The sequence below is a fragment of the Microtus pennsylvanicus genome, chromosome 2, assembly GCF_037038515.1.
Source record: "Microtus pennsylvanicus isolate mMicPen1 chromosome 2, mMicPen1.hap1, whole genome shotgun sequence".
Taxonomy (NCBI): Eukaryota; Metazoa; Chordata; class Mammalia; order Rodentia; family Cricetidae; genus Microtus; species Microtus pennsylvanicus.
Genome location: NC_134580.1, coordinates 126,654,646 through 126,681,613, shown reverse-complemented (window position 1 = coordinate 126,681,613; position 26,968 = coordinate 126,654,646). Strand labels below are relative to the sequence as shown.

General features: G+C 48.8%; 1 protein-coding gene across 3 annotated transcripts; it reads right to left on the bottom strand.

Moving 5' to 3' along the window:
- Positions 1–1,411: 1,411 nt before the first annotated feature.
- Positions 1,412–22,760, bottom strand: Entpd6 (ectonucleoside triphosphate diphosphohydrolase 6). Of its 3 annotated transcripts, none has more exons than XM_075962421.1 (14): positions 22,562–22,760; positions 18,429–18,756; positions 16,225–16,301; positions 11,716–11,859; positions 10,439–10,514; positions 9,385–9,420; positions 8,439–8,527; positions 7,435–7,514; positions 6,911–6,975; positions 5,623–5,724; positions 4,839–4,976; positions 4,363–4,419; positions 2,626–2,738; positions 1,412–2,426 (listed from the first exon to the last, which is right to left on the bottom strand). In XM_075962421.1, the coding sequence occupies exons 2-14, from the start codon at positions 18,718–18,720 to the stop codon at positions 2,328–2,330; spliced, it is 1,368 nt and encodes a 455-aa protein (XP_075818536.1). In that variant the 5' UTR covers positions 18,721–18,756; positions 22,562–22,760; the 3' UTR covers positions 1,412–2,327. The 3 variants fall into 3 exon arrangements, 2 of the variants coding, with proteins under 2 accessions (XP_075818536.1, XP_075818537.1); XM_075962422.1 differs by having other exon boundaries at positions 22,638–22,731; XR_012909720.1 differs by lacking the exon at positions 6,911–6,975.
- Between the last annotated feature and the right edge of the window lie 4,208 nt (positions 22,761–26,968).

The following is a 26,968-nucleotide window of genomic DNA, read 5'->3' as shown; positions in this document are numbered from 1 at the left end:
TGTAGGGCAAGGGACACGGCAGGAGGTGCCTGGGGTGTCGGGTGGACCCAGTGGGGGCCACAGGCGTACAAGGCCAGAGTGATGCAGCTGTTTAGAAAGAACAATAAAGTCCTCTTTATTATCACGAAGGATGCCAAGAGTGGAGTGACTTGCACGGTTTGCTGGGCCTAAGAATATCCCACAGTTTATTAGTGTTCTTTTGGGCAGTATCCAGCTGTTTACTTTTTCATGAGTGAGATCACTAACCTGCAATGAGTCCACTTTTGTATTCCGTCCTGCGGGTTTGATGCTTCGCCTCTGGAGGGCTTTAAACATTCAGGCCATTAGCTGTAGAAGAAAGGGGCAGTGGGGCCTCTGCCAAGGAGCGAGCGGTGCAGTGTGGGAAAGGACAGGATTTTTTCCATGCCTTCTTCAGCAAAACCCTCCGGGCTCTAGTCCCAGGTGACTTTTATCTGGAAAGACTCCTTCCTGCTTTATCTTTATCTTTCTTTCTTTTTTTTTGAGACAGGGTTTTTCTGTAGTTTTGGAGCCTGTCCTGGAACTTGCTCTATAGACTAGGCTGGCCTTGAATTCACAGACATCCTCCTGCCTCTGCCTCTTGGATTAAAGGCATGCATCATCACTGCCAGTCTGCTTTATCTTTTTATTTGGACACAAACCAATCCAAGGTTTTATTTTAGGGAGACCACCAGGCTTCCTTTGGTCTGGTTCTAGGGTCTCCCTACCTTGGAATTTGGGTCCCATGGACCACCCTTTCCCCCCAGGGAATGTCAGGTCTTACCCAGGCTCCCTCTAACCTTTCACCTATGAAGTTACTGTTTCTGTAGTGAGAAGCCACCCCAGACGGCAGCAACGCAGGCTCCACTGTACAAGGACCCAGCTTCTTCAGGGTCATGTGACCATCAAGAGGCAAGACCCTCTTGGAGTGACCTGAGCAGTATGGAAAAGGTGGCAGAGAACTGAGAGCTGGCTTGTTGGAGTGCTCACTGCCTCCTTTGCCTGCAGAATTCCATTACTGTGCACTGGCTAGTCCAAGAGGCATCCTTGGTGTAAGGGTTGGGGGTAGGAGGCATTTCTCAGGGCCAGCCTTGTGAACCATAGGCTCAGGGGGTTGCGAGCATTTGGGTTATCAGTGGGCCCACGTCCTTTCCCCATCATGTGACCCCTTTGGGACTATGCCAGAATCAAACTTGATCAATGTTGAGCAGAGTGACCTAGCGGTGATGTACCCAGAGCTGTCAGCCATGTCCCAGGAGAGGGAGGAGCTCAGCAGACAGCTGGGACAGGGAGCCCCTGAAACAGTCTAGGCACCTGGGTGGCCTGCTGCTGCTGCTGCTGGTTACTGATACCACTTGCTGTCCCAGTTGGGCAAGCTTTAAATGCTGGGTGCTCACTCAGGAGGCAAAGGAGAGAAACCCTTGTAAACGTTTATTCAGAGTAGAACAGTGGTGGCTCAGCTTACTCTATAGACTGTACATTCACTGACAGGACCACAGGGAGCCAGCTGCAGCCCAGTAAGAAGGGTGGGGGAAAGGGCAGATGGTTCTGATCGGCCCCACTGGTCTGCAAGTGGCTCACAGCAGTCATACATTCACTGGGACACAGTTGTGTCCAGAAAGGGGGCTCAGTTTTAACATAAAGCACTCACAGCTCACAGGGTAGTGCCTGAGCACACGACCCTGAACATTCTCACAGTTCCGCTCCTAACCCCATGCTCTGCAAAGCTGGAACACTGGGTCTATGAAGAGGCATCGTCCCACTTCTTCCTACTCAGTGTCCCCACATCAGTTAATGCCATACCATCCAGAGATGGAATAGCAGACCTCCAGGTAATGTCACGTCTATCCTGAGGAAGGGATGGACGCACTCCAGATACAGTCCCCTGGAGATTGCCCTGTGTCTGGGCCCGTCTACTCCATCTCCCGCAACTCAGGGAGGACAGAGAGAGGCTTGGCTCATGGGGGAACAGGGGCTGGAGACAAAACAAGACCCGTGTTACAGATATACATAAAAGCAGCCACAATCCCGAAGATGGACGGGATAAGGGCTGCATCTCTATCTCAGTCTGTGTCCTGGGCCCCACCTGGCTCCCTGCCCACTTGGAGGCAAGGCAGGAGATGGCCTCAGGCCAGGCAGCATTCCTATCCTGGCCCTGCCCCAGCTAGTGTGGTGTAGCAGGGCTAGCGGATGGGCCAGGTCCCAGAGGTAACACCGCAGGCACAGAGGAGGGTCCTAGCCAGGTGCAGGCTCCTCGGTGGCGTCACTTCCAGAACAGAGGAGTTGGGAGCCTTGGAATTCCAGCTAGGGTGGGGTCTAGGGCTTGGCCGCTACAAGGCACGAATCTTTTCTCTCTTCAGGGAGTCAATGTAATGAAAAATAGCCCCCAGAGCCCAGCTGGTTTCAACGTTGTCAATTTTCCGAGCCAGCTTGAAAAGAGAAAGGAAAGGAGAAGAGAATGTTACAGGCCCGAGCTGCAGAGACGGGGTGGCATCTGGAGGGGGCAGTGGCTGAGGAGGCTGTACACAGTTTGGGGCTGTTTCTTAAGGGTGGGAGCAGGAGGGTCAAGGATTCCCAGGATCCCACCCACGAGTGGAATGTGGAATTCAAGGTTGAAGAACCGCTTACCTTCAGTACCTTGTCCTTGGGAAAACCAAACTCCCGGAGCAGGAGGCTGATGTAGGTGAGGTCCATGCAGGCAAAGGGGCTACTTGGTGGCTGTGTCTCCAGGGTGCGGCACACTGGGAGAGATGCCCACCCCTAGTCATACTCTAGAGCAGCGGTTCTCAACCTGCTAATGCTGCTGCACCCTTTAATACATTCCTCAGGCTGTGGGGACCCCAACTGGAACATGATTTTCAATGCTACTTCCTAACAGTAACTTTGCTACTACTTTGTTGTTTTTGAGACGGGGTTTCTCTGTGTAGCTTTGGAGCCTGTCCTGGAACTTTCTCTGTTGACCAGGCTGGTCTCGAACTCACAGAGATCCACTTGCCTCTGTCTCTCAAGTGCTAGGATTAAAGGTGTGCGCCACCACCACCCAGCTAATTTTGCTATTATGAATCACAGTTAAGTATTTTTGGAGATAGACCCCTTTGGTTTGAGATTCACTGTTCTAGACAGTCTGAGGGTGGGGAGGAGGCGACCCTGACCCCGTCTGCCGTGGGGACCTTGCTCTTCACTTCTGATTCACTGTCACACTGCAGTGCAGTCACCCTACTGGCAGACCAAGAGGCCAGTCCACTAGGCCTGGACACCAAGAGCGACTTGAATTAGCAGTGGAACCCTCGCCCCCAGCCCCATCTCTGTATTGGAGACCCTTGACACTTCCTAGACGTCAACGTCCACTAGGATCCTGTCTTTCTAAGGCATGGAAATGACACTAAAGCTGACTGTCAATCTATTCTTGTGTGTGCGCCCTTCTGTGGGCACAGAGGACATCTGGCATCTTGCTGTCACTCTCTATTCCCTTGAGACAAGGTCTCTCATTTGACCCTGGAGCTCAGCTGATGACCAGCAAGCCTCAATGATCTTTCTGTCCTCTCCCCCACAGCCTGGGCTTTGAGGGCACAGGCAACCACGCCGCGTTTTATGTGGGTTCTGGGGATTTGAACTCATCCTCCTGCTTGTGCAGCAAACACTCACACCATTTTTATAGCTCCCAGAATCTATTCTTGATAGAGGGGCAAATCCATCTAGATACCTAATGTCCAGGGAAAAGCTAAGAAGCTGCAGAAAAGCATAAAAACGCCATGTTTTCTAGCATGGGAGGGTGGGAGAGGGAGAAGGAACTTCCTATGGAGACATACACAAAGCTTAATTGCTCTGACTTGCAAAGTGGGAGCAGCAACCAGAAGAGCTGAATATGGACATGACATTCAGTCTTGGGTGCCAGTGTGGTGTGACCTAGAACGGGTGCAGAAAGGGCATGGGAGGCGAGGAAAGACTCAAGATGCTGCCACAGCAGCTTCACTGTCCTGGAACCAAGTTCCTCAGGTCATCTGACCATCATGAAGTGGCTGTGACCATCCCAGGGAAGACTGATTCTCTTTGGGTTACTTTGGTAGCAAGGAAAAAAGGTCAGAGATTTGAGATGAGGGAACTGGCACCTCAGAGCCCTGTGGCGGCTCTGGAACTATCTGGGGATACCCTCCAATGAGAAGCTGTATCTGGGGTTGAGGCCCTGGGTGGTCCTAGAACACTGTGAATGCTGCCCTTCCATCCTCTCAGCTGATGGACAGAATAAGTAGTGAACCCAGCAGCTCTGGCCTTGCGCACCCTAGAGCAAACCCTACCTTCTAGCAGTTTCTGTATTCACAGCGATGATCTCTGCTCCCATCCCCCCTGACCATCACCCTGACTCACCATACTTGGCTGCTGTCTCAAAGTCTCCGACTACAAGGCTGCCTCCTTTCTCTGCATCTGTGGGACAGGATAGACACTGTCAGTCTCAGCTAACTCCACTGACTGACTGGATATCCTGCCTTAGGTCCTTAGGCCAAGATGAGACCCTCATTGCAGGTCTAATCTCTTCCTCAGGAAGAGAGCATGTGGCTACCCATCCCAAGTGGTTCCTGAGCAGACGCTACAGGGGCAAGGGCAGGCAGTAAACCACAGAGATAGAGTGCAGAGCAAAACCTACCTTCTAGCAGGATCTGTATTCACAGCAGATAATTTCAACTTTACGAGCTGGTTTAAAAGAACTAACTTACTTCTGAGAAGGGGCTTATAACTTCCTGCCTCTCTATTGCATTACCTCCTAAGCCTACTCATTTCACCCAGACCAGCAAAACTACTAATGGCTAGCATCAGCCCCCTGCCCAGACTGCCCTGGCCCTTACCTATAAGGCCAAAGTTTGCTGCAAGATCATAGTAGTAGGAGAAAGCATAGAAGTCCACATGCTGCACCTCTTCTGTCCTGTGCACTTTATTTCTGAGGATTTCTGACACCCTGCTGGCACACAGCTCATAGAGGTCCACTGCAAAAGGTAAGAGAACACAGTCAAAGTCGGCAAGCCCAAAGCACGTAGGAGACGCAGCTGCCATCCATGCAAACTGACATAGAACCAGGCTGACCACACACACAAGGCGGACATGCGCACGTCTTGTGTCCAGCCTGGGAACAACAGCCCAGTATTTCTCCTAGAAGAAATTCAAAGGACCCAGAATAACAAGAGTAGGGTGAGGGCATGTGACAGGGTGGTAGAGGCTGTGTGTCTTGGGACACTGGCAGGAAGCAGCCTTCATTTCTCTTTGCACTGAACTGGCCTGAGCAGAGCTTCTGGGCCAGGCGCCCAAATGTGGCCATTTGTCTCAGGCCCCAAGGCAGCCAGTTCCTTCCTCATTGGAGGCTTGTTGGGAAACTGGGCTATTTGGCTAGAAGTGCTTGGTGACAGACAAGGGGACTTTGTGCAGAGATCCTGAAGAGGGACGTAGCCAGAGGGGGCCCCAGCTCTCGACAAAAGCCTTCGCAGTCCTGCCATGGCTCTTGCTTGCCCACACTCTAGGGGAAGGGACAGTCTTGTCTGTGTTGCTGTCTGCTTCTTAGAGGAATGAATCTGGAAAAGGAACAGAGGGAGCAGACTACCTTTGACCCTCAGGAGCCTGAACAGCAATGCCACCTACCTGCCTTCTGTCCTGAAATCCTATAGGTGACCTCGGCATGCTCCCACTCTCCTCTGAACTGGGGAGACAGACAGGGGCTGACCAGTTCCTTGTCATTCTCAGCTGAAATAGAAAATCGTGAAGGGAAGAACGAAATGGTGCTGTGTCCATCAGACAGAGCTAAGAGGACTGGGTGGGGACTGAGAACACTACAGGCTGTAACAGGGTGCTGGGGGGCAATGGGACTTGTCTCCCAGGACGGTCCAGGTCAGCTGGAGAGAACTCCTGACCTGTCACAGGAGTGGCAGCCAATCTCATGACTGTGGCCCTGGTGAAACGCAACAGCTCGTATCCCCTGGGCATCTGGGATTCCAGATACATTGGGCCCAGTGCTATTTTATCAGTTATCACAATGACCCTATTTGGAGGAGATTGTCACAGTTTTACAGATGGCCAGGGCTGGCAGAAACTGGTAGGAAGACAAGGACAGGGGCCACCAGGTGTTACCATGTTACAGAGTGAGTCTGTACTGCACAGCATGAACTAGGCCCAGAAGCAAGTGCGGAAGGATTGTGTCCAGTCTTTAGCACTACTGAGATGGGGTGAAACCCTTGGTAGGTGGAGCCTAGAGGAGGAAGTTGGGGCATTTTCTTGTAGGAATACTGGAGCCCGACCTTTTTCCTCCTTTGCCTCCTGTTGTCCGCCAGGTGAGCAATGTCCTCTCCCACATGCTCTCACCATGATGTCATCCTGCTTCACCACAGGCCCAAGTGATCGTGAACTTAAACCTCCGAAGTCATAAGCCAATCAAACTTTCCTTCCCTAGTCATTTGTCTCAGCTACTGTGGGTGACAGAAAGCTGGGTAAGAGCTGATCCTAAGTGCAGAGACATGGCTCAGAAATTATTTTGCTATGATCTCTCCTTTTTTTTAATTAAAAAACTCCCTTATTTTTATTTTATGTACTTGGGTGTTTTGCCTGCATGTATGTGGGTATAACACATATATACAGTATCTGTGGGGGTAGACGAGGCTATCAGATCAGCTGGGTCTGGAGTTACAGACAGTCTAGAGCTGTCATGTGTGTGCTGGGAATCAAACCCGGTCCTCCAGAAAAGTAGACAGTGCTCTTAGCCACCGAGCCACCTTTCTAGCAAGACTTAGAAGACTGTACACAGGTAAACACGTCATCCCATATTCTATCCCACCCATGCTGGCTGGGTAAGCAGTGGCTGATTCGTTGCTGTGTGGCAGAGGGGAAGGGGAGGCGCTGGGAGTAGGGCAGAGCCTAGAGCAAGTGTTCTACTCACCAGGCTTCCCCTCCACACCACCCAGAATAGCCAGTCGTGCCGACATCAGTCCCAGCCCCAGGTAGCTGTGGAGACAAATCCTGGTGAGGCTGGGCAACACATGCACCTGCCTGGGTTCAGTGAGAGCAAGAAAGGCGTTCCTGCTTCTTCTAGAACCCTTACACTAAGGCCGAGACATGAAGTAATTGAACCAAGAGCCTGTTGTGAGCTGTGTACACAGCAGCAAAGGAGACAGATCCCATCTGTCTTTGTGGGGTTCTGCACGTGCCACGTGGTCAGCAGGTGGCTAACTCCTCACCTCGAGTCTTTTCCAAGCGTCCCCCAAAGTAGAACAGAGCAAGCACAAAGGATGAGATTTTACAGTAAACGTAAAAATGAAGCATGCGGGAAGAGAAGCAGGGGAGGCGGGATGAGGAGGGCCCAGGCAGTCACTGGCATAGGGGATTTTGGGATCTGGCATCTACGTGGGGAAAGGGTCCCACCATAAGCAGCAGGGGGAGGTGCATCAGGAGGGGCAGACCCACCTGTAGGAGTACAGCTTGTACGTCCTGTTGAACATCTGCAGCGCTGTCAGGTGGCCTGGTGGGGAGGCTTGCAGGGTACCCTAGGGAGGAACACGAAGCTATGGTGGTCCTACTCTTTCCAGAAGACCCTGCCCTCCTCCCTGAATCGTTTGGAAGAACAGGGACATTTAGGGAGCTTTCCATTAAGTCTTTGGCTATGACAGAGCGAGGAGCAAGTGGTAAAAAAACAAAACCATGCAGAGCGATGGCTCGCCCATTAGGAGCAGCTTTTTTCTGTTTTTCTTTCCATATTAGGGATCAAACCAGGGCTTCTAGGCACTCGGCCAGTGAGCAACACCCTCAGCATTTATTATTTACTTTATTTATTATTGTTATTTTGAGACAAGGACCTGCTAGCTTGTCCATACTAGCTTTGAACTCCTAATCCTCCAACCTCAGCCTCCACGGTGCTGGGATTACAGACAGACACCGGACCAGCTGCATCTTGCACATTCTGACGCACATGGTCCCATCAGACCAGACAAGCATCTGCCTTCAGTAAACTGAGTAGGACCACAGCTTCAGTGACTAGGTGTGTATATGCGTATGCACTGCACACTCTATTCCACGGAAATGAGATGCGATTGTTAATAAAGTGTGGGTGACAAGAGAGGTGTTTAAAATAGCAGATGCTATTAAATTCCAGCGTTTTTATCTCTAGAACATTTATCTTGAAGGCTGACCCCTCTCCCAGCTATGAGTCATACTGTCCATTCTTGCTCCTGGAACTTCATGGGGGATGGAAGGTGTCTGGTCTCTAGCCCAAAGAGTATTATTTGATTTCATTTCACTGAAGAGCAGGTTTCTCTTTTGGTTTTTAGTGCATAGAGTTAAAATCTAAGAAGTTATCTATGAGAATTCAGGGTGGAGGTGGCCAAGGGGCCTTCTCTGAGGGACCTCCTCTGGGTGGCTGCAGCTCCCTGACTGAGAGGCACACACCTCGTGAGGCAGGCAGGGCTGGTTACCTCGACACGCGGGAGGAAGGTGATCTGCGTGGATCCTCCACCCAAATCCAGCATGCCCACACTGCTGCTTCCTGGGGTTTTCAGACTGCCTAGATCACAGTGAATAAAGACAGTGCTGCCATGTTAGGGATGATATGAGAACACCAGGAAGATCAAAGAGAGGTCAGAAGCTGCCCTTCCGTAGGGTGGGAGGGGCGAGGAGCAGGGAAGCTACTGTAACTACTTAAAAAAATTGCAACTTAAAAGTATCCAAGAGTCGTGACTCTGCCAGCTGTGGCTTTGATGGACAGTAAGACTCTGACCACTGACAGAAAGGCTCACACTTGGCCTATCTTCTGGCAAGGCCAGCCTCACCTCCCAGGGAACACCGACTTCTCTGCTGTCTGATGCAGGTTCTCCCGTCAGGAATTTTCCTTGACTAGCTCCATCTCAGACTGTTCTTCCAAAGCATCTGAGGTAGCGATCCCTATCCTGTCCACCAGTGTCTTTCTGCCCTCAAGTTGGTGAGTCCTGCTAGGAAAACCCTTTCTTTGTCTACATACAGACACAGTACCCTTCTCCAGTACAGTGGCCGCACTGAAAACTACCTGCACGTATCTGTTTCTGACCCGCCTCCGAGGCAGACGCTTCTGGCACGGGTGACTAGCACTCACATTACATCGGTATCTGAAGACCTGACTGGGCTCAATTCACTGCTTTTCTCAGAAACAAACTACAGGTCAGGGTCCCAGCGCACGCTGGGTGAGGGCTGTGCTCAGAGAAGAGTAAGGGCATGAGGAGCGATGAACACGCATGCATACGGGCTCACACCGCCTGACCTGTCTGGGTACGCCGCCGCTACCCCAGTCTGCCTCCAGGCCAACAACACTGAATCTGGCTGTCATGGTAATGGGGTCTCCTTTCCCAGGGATGGTGAGCCACTAGCCTGGCATCCAGGGACACGCACCTGTCAGGAAGTTGACGGTGATCCATGCTGAAACACCTGTAAGAGAAGGACACAGATATTTCAATTCCTTTAAATAAAATTTTTTTTTAAAATATTTATTTATTTATTATATATACAATTTTCTGTCTGTGTGTATGCCTGCAGGCCAGAAGAGGGCACTAGACCTCATTACAGATGGTTGTGAGCCACCATGTGGTTGCTGGGAATTGAACTCAGGACCTCTGGAAGAGCAGGCAATGCTCTTAACCACTGAGCCATCTCTCCAGCCCTAAATAAAAAATTTTAAATGCATTTTTTGTGTATGGGTGTTCTGCCTGCATGTATATCTGTGGACTTTGTGTGTGCCTGGTGCCATGGAGACCAGAAGAGGGGTTGGAGCCCCTGGAACTAGAGTTATGGATGGTTGTGAGCCACAATATAGATGCTGGGAACCAAATTTGGGTTCTGTAAGAGTGGCAAGTGATCTTAACAGCTGTTTCTCCATTTTAACTCTTGCCACATCAAGTGGCTACCTATTTCCAGATTTCAGGGGCATTATGAGCACTGTTCGCCATTCCCAGCCTTCAGAGAGGAGCAGAATTGACTTAAGAACACTGTGGCTTCGGGCATACACTAAAGACCTAGACTACATTACCAAATGCTGTATCTCCTCCAGGGCTTTGTCACCAGCTTTCATTTCTGAAAGAGGCAGGCAGAGAATCCAATGTCCCCTCTGCCCTCCAGACATGCTCACTCTTAAGGTCATATTTTTAAAAATCACTGCCTGAGAGGAACCGCAAGTGACTGTCTCAGAATGAGCTACGTGACCACAATGTTCCCAGTATGGCAACAACTGGCATTCTCTAAATGCTGCTTCCAGAGGGCTTCATCTGCACCAGGTTTGGAGCTGGTCAAGATAAGATCCTGTCCCTAACAAACCAAACAGGACCATGACAGGCTAACCACAGTGCCTCAGGCCTGGGGTCCATGCAGCGGCAGTGGCGGCAGCGGCGGCACAGAGTCATTTGTCTGATGGGGACCATGCACTGATGAGATGCTCATTTGTCCACTCTACCTTCATCTGTGCCGTTCATGATGGAAACACAGTCGTCCTCTACAAGGAAGGGCGATGCCTTGAATACCTCCTTCACCTAAACACAAAGAGAAACATTTCTTAGCTTGACATGGAGCTGGACGGAACTTGTACTTGTCAGAACTGAGGCTGAGGCAGGAGATCTGGAGTTTGAGGTTACTTTGGTCTACAGCAAGTGTCTCACCCTCCGTCCCAACCAGAGCAAGGAGGATGTGTTCACTCTTCAGAAGCAAGATCAGGAGCTTCCAAGGGCATGGTATGCTCAGCTGGCTGTGACAGAACACTAAGGATTCTGTGGTGTTCTGAGAGGCAAAGCTTCTGTGGTTTTCTCTAAGGGTGTCCTTGGCTGATATCCCTAGGATAGCTAGGAGAAATGCTACTCCAGGTACCTCATCTTGAACTGCTGGGGATAGGAGAGTTCTGAGAGAAAAGATGGTCTAGAGAGAGTTGGCATGCTGAGCCTGTGGGGTTCCCAATATTGCCTGGCTTTGGGTTGAGAGATGAAGGGCAAAAAGCCCCGAGTCAGGGCTTAAACCTGGGGACCACTCATATGGCCTGTGTAAATATAGGTGGGGCACTGATCCAGGGACATGGGCCGTTAGAGCGCGGCAGAGGGAGGTGAAGGTGTGAATGACTGGGTATGTTTCCATTTTCTAAGGACATAGAAACTTCAGTGCACCTTGTCACCCCTACCTCCCTGTGTCCTAAGAGGGTGTCCTGTGCCACCATCTTACAGGTAAACGGTATAAGAACAATCTAGAAGTCAAGGGAAACTGTATCTTCCCAAACTTGGTGGATGTGAAGAAAATCAGAAATGCATTCTGGGGTTGAGGATGTGTCCCCAGTGAGTGACTGTCTGGGGACACCAGGCCTCCTGAGAAGTACGGGGACTAGGGAAGAGACCGAGGGTCTCTTGGGCAGTCACATCTGAGCTTGAGCTAAGACGCCAGCTCAGCTCATACACCTGGGGGTGCCCTTCAGGAGCACAACACAATTTTAAACCAAAGCTGTTTTCTTAAACGTCACACATACAATTCCTAACTGTTTTCTCTTCAGGGCACTTCTATGTCCTGCCTGCTTGACACTAGCTGGAGGGTTGGTGCCTGTGCCACCCTGTAGCCCCGAGTGGCCTCTGGTTTGAGACTGTCTTGTTGGCCGCCCAGGTGCTGGGCTGACAGGTTTACACCATCATGCCCAGCAGGGTTAGCGTTTTCAGTGATCCTTAGCCACCCTCCAGTGCAGGCGATGGCTAAGCTTACCTTTTGCAGCAACTTCTGAGCCTTTTCTCCCGGCAGCAGGCGCAAACCAGCTGTGGCCTTGAGGACCAGAGGGGTGGCCTTCCAGAAGTCATATGGAATGTGCTGCTTAGCAACATTCAGAAGCTCCTGGATCCCCTGAGCACTCTGTGGATGTAGTGAAAGCAAAGCAGGGCTGTCACACACACTCCCCAGTTACCACCACCCTTCAAAATGTGTATTAAACACATTATCTAATTTAAAAGTTAAACTAGGAAGATGTGTGTGCACACACTCCCCAGTTACCACCACCCTTCAAAATGTGTATTAAACATATTATCTAATTTAAAAATTAAATTTGGGAGATGTGTGTGCACGCATGTGCATGCTCTCATATAGAGATAGGAAGGCAACCTCCCTGAATCAGCTCTCACCTTCTACCTTGTGTGGGCAGGAACCTCCCTGAATCAGCTCTCACCTTCTACCTTGTGTGGGCAGGCTCTCTCTTGCTTTTGCGGCTGCCGGCTAGTTGACTCAGCACACTGGGCTTTTTATGTGGGTTCTGGGACTAAAAGTCAGGTCACAGGAATCTGAAACTAGTGCTTTTACACACCACCCCTCTCCTGGTCCCTTTCTCTGGTTTCCAAAATCAGTAGGAGTACTGCATCAGCACTGACCATTTGTGAGACAAGGGGTCAGGACATAGAGGACAGGCAAAGAATGCGGCGGGTGAAGACAGGTCAGGAGTCATGGGGCTGAGCCTCCTTTTAGAGTAACTTCCATGCTTTCTGAGCAGAACTTATACCCTGGCCTGTCACTACCTATGCTGGCTAGTTCTGTGTCAACTTGACACGAGCTAGAGGTAGGTGAAAGGAGTAAACTCAATTAGGAAAAGCCCTCCACTGGATAGTCTAGAGACGGAGGGGAGAACCAAACACAACTGGCAAAAATAAATAAGTAAATGAAATTATTCCTAGTGATGTTCTTTTATAGTCATAAATCGGTGCTTGGTCCAGTCATCATCAGAGAGGCTTCCTCTGGCAGCTGACAGGAGCAGATGCAGAGACCCCCCCCAGTCAAAAATTAGGTGGAGAGAAGAGAGCCCAGGGGGCTCTCCTTGAGCTCCTGCTCTCGGAGCTTGGGGAACCCATGGAAGAGGGGCAGGAGGAACCATGGGAGCCAGAGGGGTGGAGGATACTCAATAAATCAACTAAGCAGGGCTCATGGGGGCTCAGAGACTGAGTGGCAATCGTGGATCTGTGTTAGGTCCTCTGCGTATGTTATGGATGTTGGCTTTTTGTTTTGTTTTTATGGGACCTCTGACAGTGAAAGAGGTAGGTGTCTTTGACTCTTTTGCCTGCTTTTGGGACTCTTTTCCTCACACTGGGTTGCCTTGTCCAGCCTTGATGTGAGGCTTTCTGCCTGGTCTTATTGTATTCTTTTGTGCTATGTTTGGTTGATGCCCCTTGGAAACCTGCCCTTCTCTGGGGGGAGAGGGAACTGAGAGGAGTGGAGGGAGGGGAAACTGTGGTTGGGATGTATTGTATGAGAGAAGAATAAAAACTAAAAAAAGAAAATACTTTCATAAGATCCAGCTGTGGGGCATTTTCTTAACTAGTGATTGATAGGGGAGAGCTCAGCCCATTGTGGGTGGTGCCATCCCTGGACTAGTGGTCCTGGGTTGTAAGAAAGCAGGCTGAGCAAATCATGAAGGGGCAAGCCAATAAGCAGCACCCCTCCATGGCCTCTGCATCAGATCCTGCCTCCAGGTTCCTGTCCTGCTTGAGTTCCCCGGCTTCCATCATGGACTACAATGTGGAAAAGTCAAATAATCCCTTTTCTCCCCAACTTGCTTTTTGGTCATGGTGTCTCACTGCATCAACAGAAACCCTAACTAAGCTGGGCGGTGGTGGTGCACGCCTTTGATCCCAGCACTTGGGAGGCAGAGGCAGGCGGATCTCTGTGAGTTTGAGGCCAGCTAGTTCCAGGACAGGCTCCAAAGCTACAGAGAAACCTTGTCTTGAAAAACCAAGAAAAAAGAAAGAAAGAAAGAAAGAAAGAAAGAAAGAAAGAAAGAAAGAAAGAAAGAAGCCCTAACTAAGACACCACCCCTCACTAGGTGACCTCACAGGGTCGTGATTTTCTTAGACGTCATGAGCATGGGGAAATAAATCCTATGGTCCCTTGTAGAACTGAGTCCCATGAATAACTCCTGTAAGGGGTCACACCACCGGCCAGAGAGCTCAAAGGGTGGCTTGGTTCATGGTAAGCAGCAGTAATAGGTAAAGTCTGCACAAAGGGAAAACTTACTTCTTTTTATCTAGAACGCTTAGTCCACAAATCCACCCAAAGCTGCCCTTGTGCATATGGGTGATAAAGTCTGTGTCAGACAGACTGTCCCTCTCTACTGTATGCAAAATGAAAACAGGGACAAGTCTCAAGTATCTGTCCAAGGACACACAAAGCGGCTCTGTGAGAAAGCAGGGCATAAAGTGGAGGCAGCCCGGATACTCACCCCCTTAATGTCACCTATCTACAAGCTGGATTGTTTGTTTTTAGAGACCGGTTTTCTCTGTGTAGCTTTGGAGCCTGTCCTGGATCTAGCTCTTGTAGACCAGGCTGGCCTCGAACTCATAGAGATCTGTCTGTCTCTGCCTCCAGAGTGCTGGGATTAATGGCGCGTACCACCATTTCTCGGCTCTACAAATCAGATTTTTTAAAAAAATAATCTCACCAGTTTATTAATCTAAGCACATGAAATTTAATTTGTCTTAACTGGATGTCTCTCCTTGAATTGCTGATTCCTCTTTGGACAGCCAAGCCTTGAGCTACCCTGTCTGAACCCATGATGCAACGATGGGCGGAACAACGGACGAGTTCAGGTCTGAGGACGGCTGAATCAAGCTCCCGATGTGGCACATGAGAGGCCCTGGGTTTATACCCAGCATTTTAAAAGAAGAAAAGGAAGAGGAAGAGGAAGAGGGGAAGAAGAAGAAGAAGAAGAAGAAGAAGAAGAAGAAGAAGAAGAAGAAGAAGAAGAAGAAGGAAGAAGGAAGAAGGAAGAAGGAAGAAGGAAGAAGGAAGAAGGAAGAAGGAAGAAGGAAGAAGGAAGAAGGAAGAAGGAAGAAGAAGAAGAAGAAGAAGAAGAAGAAGAAGAAGAAGAAGAAGAAGAAGAAGAAGAAGAAGAAGAAGAAAAGGAATGACAGGGGACAGGGACATCACAACCTCTGAGCAAGCAGACCTGGCTGCTGGGTTCGCATATTCAAACATTAAGACATCAGAAGTGTAAATGCTACACACTTAAAGAAATCCTCATTTCACCTCATAAAATTTGTTTTACATTTATTTGGTTTGTGGCTTTCATAAATTATTTGTGATCTGTATTTATTATGTTTTTTTTTTTTGAGGGACAGGCACTACAGATGAAGTTCAGGGTAACAGGCGTGCTAGGCGAGCACTTACCACTGAGCTTCTCTGCTAGCCCTAGCGTAAGTTTTAACACTAATATTTGGTTTCAGTAAATGTTATATCTTCCAAGTAGAGGAACTGCAATAAAAAATTAAAATTACAAAGTCACTATGGGGAGTCTTAGCTCAGTATCAGAGCACTGGTCTAGCCTTGCAAAGTTCTGGGCTTCACCCTAGTTCCCTGCCTCAGAGTACTATGCAAAACTTACATTACTAATATAAACAATTTAAAGTCCAAATATAACCTTTTTCATATATATACATATATGGTGTAGGAGGTCCTTCTGTATTTGTGTCGCTTTCATTGGTTGAATAAAGAAACTGCTTTGGCCTTTTGATAGGGCGGAATTCAGGTAGGTGGAGAAGACAGAACAGAATTCTAGGAGGAAGGAAGACGCCATGGTTCTCCTGCCTGAGATGGATGCTGGTTAGACTCATGCTGGTCAGCCACAGTCAAGATGGGTTAAACTAATATGTGCGAGTTAGCCGATAAGGGGCTGGAGATAATGGGCCAGGCAGTATTTGAATGAATACAGTTTCTGTGTGGTTATTTCGGGGGCTAAGCTAGCTGGGCAGCCAGGACGACAAGCAGCCTGCCGCTCCTCGTACTATATGTAGTTTTTAAAAAATTTCATTGTTGTGTGAGTGTTTTGCTTGCATGCATGTCTGAGCACATGTGTGTTGTGCCCACCGAGGCCAGAAGTTGGCACTGGATTCTCTGGGACTGGAGTTACAGGTGGTAGCAAGATGCTGGACACTGAACCCAGGTCCTCTGGAAAAGCAGTCAGTGCTCTGAACCACTAAGCCATCGCTCTGGTCCCCAAAATAATGTTTCTGTATGTTTGTGGGTGTGAGCTTCTGAACTGTGTAAGGATCAGGGCCTCATGTCAGCACCCTGGTGGGTGAGACCTGCATTTCTCCCCACCTCTCTGTCTTCCGGGATACAGCATTCCTCAGGCAGTGCCTTTCTCTCAGAAGATGACCAACTGATCCAGTTTCAAAGGGGGTTGGCTAGGAAGCCAGAGGACATTGGAAGGAGAAACATACACAAGATGGTAGTAGTTACCTTTTCAACATCATCAGCATAAGCAGAAAGTCCAGGCTTTAGTGCTTTGAAGGTTTCATGGGTCAAGGTGGGAGTTTCTAAAAGGAAACATTTTTAAAAGATGTAATTATGAATATATACAAGGAGTATGAATATCTACAACAGAGACCAGCTGATGTTAAAAGCAGAGGCCTGACCATGGAGGCCAATTAAAAGGGATTATTTTTGCTTAAATTTTGCTGTCCAATTCATCTGAGTAAAGAAGTAAAGCTTGCACTAGACCTTTCCTTTATTAAATATATGAATGAACACACACACACACACACACACACAGGCTGGGGTGAATGTGCCTCCCTAGCATCCTAGAGGCCCTGGAACTGATTCCAGCACTGCAAAAAATACAAATGAGCAACTTGCACCCTGAACTTATTGAGGATAGCTTACTTAAATTTTAAGATAATTTTTATTGATTTAACAAGATAAATGACCTTAAACTGTAAAATAAAAATGACACCCGTCACTCTGAAAAATTATCTTTATACGGGCCTTGAACAAGCTTTTGAAGGTTTGCTTTTCTTCTTAAGAAGTTGGGTAGCTGATGTCAGGAGGGATGGACTGTATTGCCACAAGGGAAGTGTCCAGATGTGTCCTGTGGTAGAAGACACCAGTCCAAAATAGGAATATGTGAATATGAAGACTGAGGAAGAAAAAAAAACAGGACCAAAAAAAGCAGGAACAAAACTTTTTCACAAAACTGTTCTCTTTAGAACATTTGATTATAGTTATTACTGCCTTAAATTTATTTAATCTTTTTTTTATTTTTAATTTGGTGCTAGAAATTGATTGGGGTCCCAGACATGGTAGATAAGTGTTCTACCACAAAGCAAACTCTACTGATCACATCTGTTAAATTTGGTTTCAGAACCAATTTTGGAGGTAGGTCAGTAGATCTAGCATTTAATGTTTAGCCACTGCATTAAGTATAAAGGTATCAATGCATAAATAGCCAAATTACAAAAGGCTAGAGCATCATTTATGCTGTTGAGTCAGTAAGAATTAACTGTTAAATTATTATTATTGGTATTGTTTTTCAGATCAGGTCTCTCTGTGTAGCCCTGGCTACACTATGTAGATCAGGCTAGCCTCGACCTCAGAGATCCACCTGCCTCTGCCTCTCAAATGCTGAGATTAAAGGTGTGCACCATCATAGTCAGATTAACTGTCAAAATTAACACCTTAAATGGATACAAACTTTTTTTATCTAAATTATCCTTGATAACATTTCCTTTTCTTTTCTCATAAAGCAAAGTTCTGGCCCCAAAACATGAAAATTAATAATTAAATCAGAAGCAAGTAAAACAGGCTACTGTAGCTTTCAAGAGAGATGCCAGGGTTCTCATACTGACAGAGCAATCAATGCCAGGATAGTGTCTGGTCATTAGGGACCTGGATATGGAATCGGGCAGAGCAGAGGGCTGGATAGCTGGTTAACTGAAGGTCAGATGCACAGAGAGGGCAGATTTTAGGGCAACAGATGGAAGAGCCGAGTAAAGAGCCAGGCAGACAAGGGGTCCTGTAGAGAAGCCTCCACCTTCTGCCTAAAGTTCCCACTCCTGGGAGGGAAAGCAAGTAGGGCCTGAGGTACAGGACCCGAGGTACAGGACCCTTCTCAGTGCCGCACCAGGCTCTTAGGACCCACAGCAGCAGGTCCTGCAAACCTCAGCCCACGTTTCTACTACTGGTCTAACCTGCCTGGGCTCCGGCTCCCGTGAGCCTGAGTATGCAGTTGTTTCCTGCCTTGAGATCTCTTGACATCACGATGATCATCGTGACATGGCCCAAATCACAGGTTCAGCCACAGGAGGGCACAGGCCACTAAATGCCCTCTAGGGCCTAGCTGCCTATCAATGGTAGTCACTGGTGGTCTCAGAGAGTAAGGACAGCCTTGGGTTCCTGGGGGATTTAGGTGCACTGACTTTGTGTCCACTGCGTGGGTATCTCTTAGCAACTGCACCCCCAGCCCCACCCCAAGTGGTCTGGTGCTCATACCCAGGGCCTCTCATGTGCTTTACCGCTGAACTCTGCCTTGATAACTTCATGGTAACAGGTTTAGTCTAGGGCACGGGCTCAAGCCCACCGTCTTCTGAAGTTGAGAGCCTTGCCCTGTGTGGGGAGAAGGCAGACCCTGTGTTTGAGCCCATAATGACTCATGGTCAGACAGATACCTCCAGGTGGCCGGGCAAACTGGAAGACATGGATGCGCGTGCCGGTGCTCCCAGCGTCAAACATGATCCCATAGAAGACCTCGTGACTGCGCGTAGCTGAGCCTGGGGAGCTGAAGGCCTGCTGGGTCCACCGTGCTCCTGAGGCAGCCCCAGCAATGGTGAAGAAGGCCTGGGCAGCAGTGGCCCGGTGCCACTTGATATAGGCAACATAGATGAACAGCCCCACACACAGCCCGAGGGGGTATGCCACCTTCGTCACCCGCAGATTCCCATGGTTTGGTATTTTTCTCATTTCTCAGTCTGCCGGGGACTGGGTAGCTGCTGCTGGCTGAAGGAAGGAGAATTAGGTAAATCACATTAGGTTGTCGCCTACAGAGTGTGTCAGAAGTCCCCAGGCCTGGGGACAAAGTACGCAACTCAAGACTGGTCTGCACCCCTGTCCCCAGAAGTCAGAAGGGTTATTTCATTTTCTTGATGACTGTGGAAGAGATGGTCCAGAACGGAGAGTTCGGAACACCGAGTAACTTCCCAACAAACCATGGGACATCCTGCTGCTGGTATCAAAGAGCCCGGTGTCCACAGATCACTCCAGGTGACAAATCCAGATGCCCTCCCCAGTCTTCAAATCCTTACTCTCGTTCCCATTCATAGATTGTAATTTCAGCAATTTACTTTCCCAGGGCCTTAAAAATGGTCATTCAAACAACTGCAGTGAACCGGAGGCAAGTGTGAAACATTGGCCTGATTTTTCTGGGTGTTTAATGGACGCCACTTTTCATTGATAAGAAACATTCCTGTTGAGGGAGTAAATGACGTCTGGTACTTTCAAAGCCTCTAACATTCTATAAAAATAAATTAAATTAAATTGATGTCATCAATTTTGGTCCAATATACTCCAAACAAAATCATTCACTCATTTTTGAAATTTAATTTTAAATTTTTTTGAAAGGGTTTTGGAGACAGGTTCCTGCTCTATAGTCCAGTCTGACCTCAAACCTCAATCCTCCTTCCTCAGACTCCTCAGTGATAGTAGTCTAGGTGTGTACCATCATCCCTGGATATTTAAATTTTTTTAGTAGCTCCTAGTCTTAAAAATATGAGGAGAGGGAGAGGGAGAGGAGTGGGGGGAGGGAGAGAAGAGGGGGGAGGGGGGAGGAGTGGGAGGCTGGGAGGGGGCGGAAATTTTTTTTCTCAATTAAAAAAAAAAATAAAATGACATGATGACCACTAAAAAAAAAAATATGAGAAGTGAGGGTCCTGCATCTCAATGCGTCTCTTGTCCTCAAGGGATGTCTGTTGGTCTTTTCACCCCATACTCTTATCAGTTATGGAAATACAGCAGCTAATCCTAGAAGAGCAGGAAGCTTGGTGGTTTGGACTACAAGAACGACTTTGTGTCCTGCTGGCAGCACTGTGTGAGCAGCGCAGGCTAGTTCCTCCAAGGGCCTCCTCTGCAAGGACTGTTAGTCCTCTGGAGGACTAACACATGAATTACAATGGTATTTGGAAATTTGGTGTGTTCGAGACTATCAGCTGAAGACAAGCTCTGTAGATGGGCAGAGGACACATCGCCTGGAAACTAGGGGCAACGGCGGGCGGAAGGGCCCTGTGGCTGCGCTAGGCAGGGCCTGTGTGCTCATCCTAAGGCGGTCCAGGTGAAGAGAGGTGGGATGCCACTGCACACAGAGCAGGCTTTCCTTGGTTCCATCTCTGGCCACACTCAAATACTGTTAGCTCGGGGCACATAAACACTGCCCCTGCGCCCCAGGCCCAGCGAAGAGACCCAAAGTGGGGCAAGAAAACAAGACAAATCACCGCCCTCAGTTCCTGTCCCACAGAGGGCTCAGAAAGGTTCTCTGGGCTGGTGCCAAGGAGTAAGCTTCCCTCGCCAGTCCGGCTCCTGCCTTCCTTTGGTCTCACTTGGTCCCACTGCACTTGAGAGCGACCCACTGCTCTCAAGATCACACCCCATCAGCTGCTGAGGCCGGGCCCTTGCCGCTTATTCCTTCCTTTGATCCTCGTCCGTGCATTCCAAGAACACAGGGCCTCCTTTGGCATTGACAACTCAGTTCCCTGTCCCAGGCCCTTTATACATATACCCATTCCCAGAATGCTCAGCCACCAAGTAGGCCAATTTTGTCCAACTGTCCAATTCTACTGCCTTCCCAGCCTGAATGTCTTCGCCACGTGTCCTGAGTGCCCTACCCCCAACCAGTAAATACAAGATTCTACTTTAGACAGCCCGACAACACAGGTGAGTTCACAGAGCTACAATCATTACATTTACACATCAGCCAGCTCAGGGTGACAGTAACAATCTAAACACATCATATCCAGGGGGCACAGGACAGATTGGTCCACAGGCACCTCCATGTCTCAGAGGCCCAACTCCAAACACACTCACTTTATTCTGTTGTACTGAAGTGTCTGGCCATAGCTAAGGTACTTGCAGGAAGGACCAACCACAATCTGTAGCCATGTGTAACACCCAGTGGTGGTATACTGAGCAGACTCCCAAAAGGCTCACTGAGGAAAACAACTCAACCTTAGTTGCTCTTTACAGACAGAGGTTTGTTTTTTGTTTGTTTGTTTGTTTTTGTTTTTAAATGCAAGCAACAGGCAGAAGTAAAACCAGGTGGGGAACGGGCAGGAGGTAGAACAGGAAGCAGCATGCAGGGGCAAACAGAGGTAGCTTGGACAGGTCCACTTCCTGTTAGGTAGAGGCTGGAGTCGGAGGACGTAGGTGTGGCGTTAGGAGGGGCTATGGAATATGCACCCTCTGATTTGAACTGGCATTGGCCAGATTTTTCGAGGTTTGCACTGAAGTACAGGAAGCCATGAACGCAAGCTGCGCACATTAAATGTGTCCAAAAATCAAAAGCTCGCTAACAAAGCCTCACTGATTTCTTCTTCTAGTGGTTGTAGAAAAATCTTTTCTTGGAGAAGAGGAAAACCCTACACAGGAACAATCAGTCCTGTGAGGTCGGCCTCCTGGTGTCTTTTGCAGGCTGCTGCGCCTTCGTGGGCCGGTACCTACCTCAGACCTATGCACACAAAGAACAGTGCACCACCTCTCAGATTCTGTGAGGCTCCAGGAGGGCCTCAGGAGGGCCACCATATTAGCCCACGCTCCTTCTGGCGCAGAAGGAGAGAGACAAAAGCCCCTCAATTTTTAGATTTACCAGTATGCTTGCTTCATTTTTAAAGGGCTACATTGTTAGTTCACTGGTAACAAGAATAGGGAAACCTCCCCTCAGCGCCATTCAGCCCCCTCCATGGCTCTGCAGCGCTTCAGGAGAGCCCCTATAATCACGTTCATCTACCTCTCCCTGGGGGAGCTCCCCTTCGCAGGTGGCTATAAGGCTTCGCTATACGCCCTGTGATGTAGGATGTTTGGCTTACCACACATGACCGTGGGGTACAAGTGCCTGCAAAGACATAAAAGGCTCCGGTATTTTCAGGCAATTGATTCCTTTGGGCAGACTCGGTGTGAAGGGCTCTGTCTGCTGTAACCTACTCAGCAATGTAGTCTCAAAACCACCCAGTTACTTCCCGCTGCTCTTAAAATAAAAACCTGTTCGCTCTGATTCTCCATCATTCTGGGTGTCTATATCAGGACTTCTCCCTCCTTTAGCCTGAAGCACCTGTGGCCACACGTCAACTTAGGGAGAACCACCCCGACCCCTGGCTGGCTTTTCTCGGTCACCTTCGGTACACAGGATTTCCCCAGTTTCCTCAGCTTCCTAGCCGAACTGTGCAGTGCCGGAGGGGAGGGGCCTGGGTCTGGTTCTGCTGGGGGCGGGTCAGCACACACCAGTCGAATGAATGGATGGCGTAGGGCAGTTGGGCTGCATTCGGTCTCAGACCCCTCCGGCTTGGCCTACAGGGTAGCTCACAACACTGCCCACCGTGTAGCGCAAACGTGCGAGGGCTACGCAGCCGGGATGCAAAGGCAGCAAGGGGCGAGGACCCGGGACGCAAGAGACCCTGAGGCCTCTCCTAGGAGTTGCCACCTAGCTCAGGGAGGTGCCAGGCACTTGGATCCGCACTACAGGGAACCCCGACACTAGAGCGTTGGAAGACCCACCATAGTCAGTCACCCCGGGCAAGCACATCCCGCTGGCCCCGCTTACCCTGCACGGCGCCCTCAGCGCCTCTGCGGAGGCAGTGGAGTACCGGGAGAGAGAGAAAGAAAGAGCGACCACCCACCGAGGGCTCAGCTCTCCAGCCCTGGTCCGCGTTTAACACAGCCTTTACGCTCGGATCCCGATCTAGCAGTTCCCTAGAAGCAGCCCCCGCCTACGTGTACTTTGCGTCACCGGTGGGCGGAACGGCATCGAAGCGCGTGCGCTGTGGCGCTTGCCGGCTACGCAGGCGCAGTAGCCAGGTGCTCTTGTGGAGGGTTTTCCTTCTGCTGGTAGTGGGCTCCGGAGTCGCTTCTTAGGATCCTCTGACAAGCTCTTGAGGCGTGGCGGAAAGGAGCCTTGTCTTGACTGACGTAGGAGTTACTTCAGTCTCATCCATCAAGTGTCCTTTTGTAGGCTTTCCCCCTGGATCCCTCCTTTTTTTTTGTTTTTTTTAAATGTCTTCCTCCTGGCCACAAGGTTGCCAGCTCCTAACTTCAGTGAGACCCCGAATATATGACCCTAGTTAATTTGTCTGAATAACCCCCAAGTTGGTTCTCCTTTCTCCTTCAAACCAGGGCTCCTCTTCTGCCTGCCCACATAATGGCATCTGTACATTGGGGTACGGAGCAGGGGCGTTGATCCTGGTCCTGGAGGATTTTCCCGTCTGTCGTCTGGGAAAGGCCAGACACAAGGATTTCTAATGGTCAAGACAGGGCACTCGGGAGTGATCGGGTGGGTGGTAGCCACAGAGGGCAGGGACACTGTGGCAGTCCTCGTAGTCCCGCGAAACCATTGCAAATGGCCAGGAGAGCAGCTGATTGGATCTTGCCTTGTTTTATTAATCAGTCCCCTGAGGTTTGATTATAGTAGTAGTCTATACGGTCTCTTATTTGGTGGATATTAAAAGTTGCCCTGCCACCTCGGTGATTTGTTGTAAATAACACAACAGTATCCCAAGGACTCTCTTCCCACTCACTGTGGAGGTGCTGCAGGAGGGTCTTAAATGTAGAATTGGCCGTGATAAACGATATGCCCTTTGAAAACAACTCCACAGATAGGGCTGAGTTTTCTCTTTAGTTGTTATACTAATTTACACTCTTCAAATGTGTGAAAGCGTGGGTTCCCTACAGCTTCATCAGTGGAGTCTTTCCAAACAAAAAGTTAATCTAATAGTAGAAAAACCGCACCCCGCAGTTCTGGCTTAATTTTCTCGTGTTTTGAAGTTTGTTCGTGGACCTGTAATGACTCTGCTTCTGTCTGCCTCCTTTGCCTCTCTCTCTCTCTCTCTCTCTCTCTCTCTCTCTCTCTCTCTCTCTCCTCTCTCTCTCTCTTTTTGGTTTTTTTTGAAACAGGGTATAGCTTTGGAGCCTGTCCTGGAACATTCTCTGTAGCTCAGGCTGGCCTCGAACTCACAGAGATCTGCCTGCTTCTGCCTCCGAATGCTGAGGTTAAAGGCCTACATCACCATCTCCTGGCTCCTCCTTCACACCTTATATCACCTCCTCTGCTTTTACCTTATTTCTCCCTCATTCTAGAATTTGTCTCAGTTTGTATATGCTCTCCTCACTGCCTGGAAATCTGTTTTATCAGGTGTTTCCTTTTGTAGATCTCTTCTCATTTTTAAGATAACGCAATGCCGCCTTCTCAGACAGGTTCATTTTCAGTGACCTCTCCTAGCTATTCTCTGTCATTCTTTGTGTATTTCCTCCATAGTATAAGCCATACCCATCTCTATTTGTTGGCTGGTTTATTAGTTCATTCTCTGTTTTACTACTGAAATGTAAGTTTCATGAGAGCAAAAGAGTCTTCTGTCCTAAGCAGGAGGGGACTGTTCTTTACCTAGCATTTTAATACATGGACCCTACAACCCCAGCCTGCCTATGATGCCATCAGTCTGGTGGTAGTAGAGAGTGTCCAGGCTGGCCGCCATCTCGTTGCTGTTCTCTCTAGAGCTTGTGACAGCCCGGAAGTTGAAGGAGATAAGGTTAACTTCCCCGGAAGCAACTGCAGCCAAGTTCTCTATTGTCTTGGAGCAACTTGGTGCCCTAGGAAGGCAACATCTTGAGGCAAGAGGGAGCTTGAGCTAGGACTCTGATTGAAACAGTATCTTCTTCAGTGATTTAGTCCAGAACATTATGAGTTCTCTTAATAAAATAATAAAATCCAGAGTGTCTGCTTTTCAAAGTCTGAGGTACTATAGAGGGCAGGTACTGTTAAGACAACTTCCACCCTAGGCCGCCTTCCTGGACCTTAGGGGAGGAGGGAGATGGCTGGCAATGTGTCTAGGAGGCTGTTGTCCCTGGTGGCCTATCTGCAGGATATAAATACATGTTATGTAGTTTGTGGAGCCTTAATGTGCTGTGTATTACTAGGCTGAGACAAGGTGGTAACCAGTACATAGGAAACATGCTTCATAGCAACTCTTAGCTAATTGTTAAGTTTATTAACAATTATTAATTGCTAATTTGTTTTCTTTTCTTTTCTTTCTTTTTTTTTTTTTTGTTTTTTGGTTTTTTGAGACAGGTTTTTCTCTGTAGCTTTGGAGCCTGTCCTGGAACTAGCTCTTGTAGACCAGGCTGGCCTCGAACTCACAGACATCTGCCTGCCTCTGCCTCCTGAGTGCTGGGATTAAAGGTATGCGCCACTACTGTCCAGCTAATTGCTAATTTTTTAACACCTCAGTCTGCCCTTCACAGAGGTGCAGTTTTGAGTCCATAGTAGGCATGAGCCTCGGTTGCCCATAGCAATGGCTTCTTCTTCCCAGGTTTCCTTCCCTTCTTTCTTAGACACATTTCTGGGGGAGCACCAGTCAGACAACTGCTTATAAGCTCTTATCTCAGACAACATGCGGGGAAACTCAAGACAGTATTCAAACATGTCCTTTGAAGGGATAAATGGATTCACCGGGATGCTTCTGAAGTGTCCCTCTGAGAAGAAAGATGCTGAGAAGCCTCTACGCCGAGGCTGGAGGAGATGATGGCGCAGAGAGTAGAGCCGTGGTCATGGCAGGAATGTAGAAGTGTGCTCTGGCAGCAGACTTGGCTAGCCCTGCTTTGTGGGCTGAGGAAGTAAAGGAGTATGTAACCTATCTTAGCTCACTCAGTGACTGAGTCGTCGTTTTGCGCGTTGTCTGCTAGGTTTGCTTGTGGAGTTACACCAGCTGTAAGTCTGTTTAGTGGAGCAGGATCAGGGCCTGGTGGTACTGGCCTGCCATCTTGACTTCTCAGGGGGCTGAAGCAGGTGGATGGAAAGTTCAGAGCCAGCCTGGACAATTTCATGAGAGCCTCTCTCTAAATATAAAAGTCCAAGAAGGGCGGAGGATGTAGCTCAGTTATAGACACTTGCCTAGCATGAGGATGGCTGGGAGTACAATCCTCAGTACTGCAAAAGAACAAGACACACAAAGGAAAGAAGCAGGGTAACATGGTTCCGCAAGGCCTTTGGTTTCAGGGGCTCTCGGTGTCTTCCCACATGAGTCACCCCACTACAAGTGCCCACGATTCCGGAGCACACGAGTTTTCTATCAGTCAGAGAAATGCCCAGTGACGGGAAGTTCTGGGAAGATCCTGGGAGAAGCCTTCAGCTTGGTGGGAGAGTAGATGCCGGCTTCCTCTCAAGCAGACAGCTGTCCCTGGCATGTGAACTCTGGAACATGTGGTAACAAAGTATGGCTTTGCCCTCTTCCATGTCTGCCTTCCTCATCCCTGTATTGGTGTTTTCTGAGGTTGCTGAGTGGGTGAGTGGGATTGATAGATGGCAATAATACCAAACAAAATATCTCATTGCCTCTCTGATTTCTTTTTTGTTAGAAATGAAATCTGATGGTCCATTTCCAAAGATGCTTCGAGCCAGCTTAGGTGCAGCTGCCAGAAGACACTAGACTCCTATAAATGCCCTAGAGTCTGGTTAGTCCCCTCCACCCAAACTCTGCTAAGCAACCTCCATGTGCCCCCACCACACAAACCAGAAGTTTAGAGTGGAAAATTACTAAAAGCCAAGCTTGCCTGCAAGTTTGTGTATCTGATGAACTTTAAAATAAGCAGAGGGTAAGACACAGAGAAAACCCCGTGATGTTTGTTGAGAAAAGACAGAAGTAAGCAATTAGAGGAGAAGATAAGAACTAGATGACACCAAAGATTGCACACCAGGTTGTTTAAAAAAGGGAGGTGGGTCTTGTGTTAGGGTTTATAAAGATTGTTCTTTGCCTGGTAAGCATGCCTGTAATTCTAGGCTGACACAGGTGTTTGTAAGGTCATAAAATAACCTACCTTGACTTCACTAGTCTGTGTTTCTAGTGTTCTTATTATGAAGTGATTATTGCTTCTCAAATTTATTCCTTATATATTAAAAATTATTGCATCATTTTATGTGTATGGCAGTGCACACTCATATACCACAGCGCATGCAGAAGCC

What these genes read in the sequence shown, in the direction of transcription:
- Entpd6 (XM_075962421.1), bottom strand. Translation starts at nt 18,720, where the DNA reads ATGAGAAAAATACCAAACCATGGGAATCTGCGGGTGACGAAGGTGGCA. An exon ending in GATTTCAGGACAGAAGGCAG is followed by an intron (nt 4,977 to 5,622) that starts GTAGGTGGCATT and finishes TACCTTTTGCAG; the next exon opens with TGGACCTCTATGAGCTGTGT. An exon ending in AGCAAACTTTGGCCTTATAG is followed by an intron (nt 4,420 to 4,838) that starts GTAAGGGCCAGG and finishes CCTGTCCCACAG; the next exon opens with ATGCAGAGAAAGGAGGCAGC.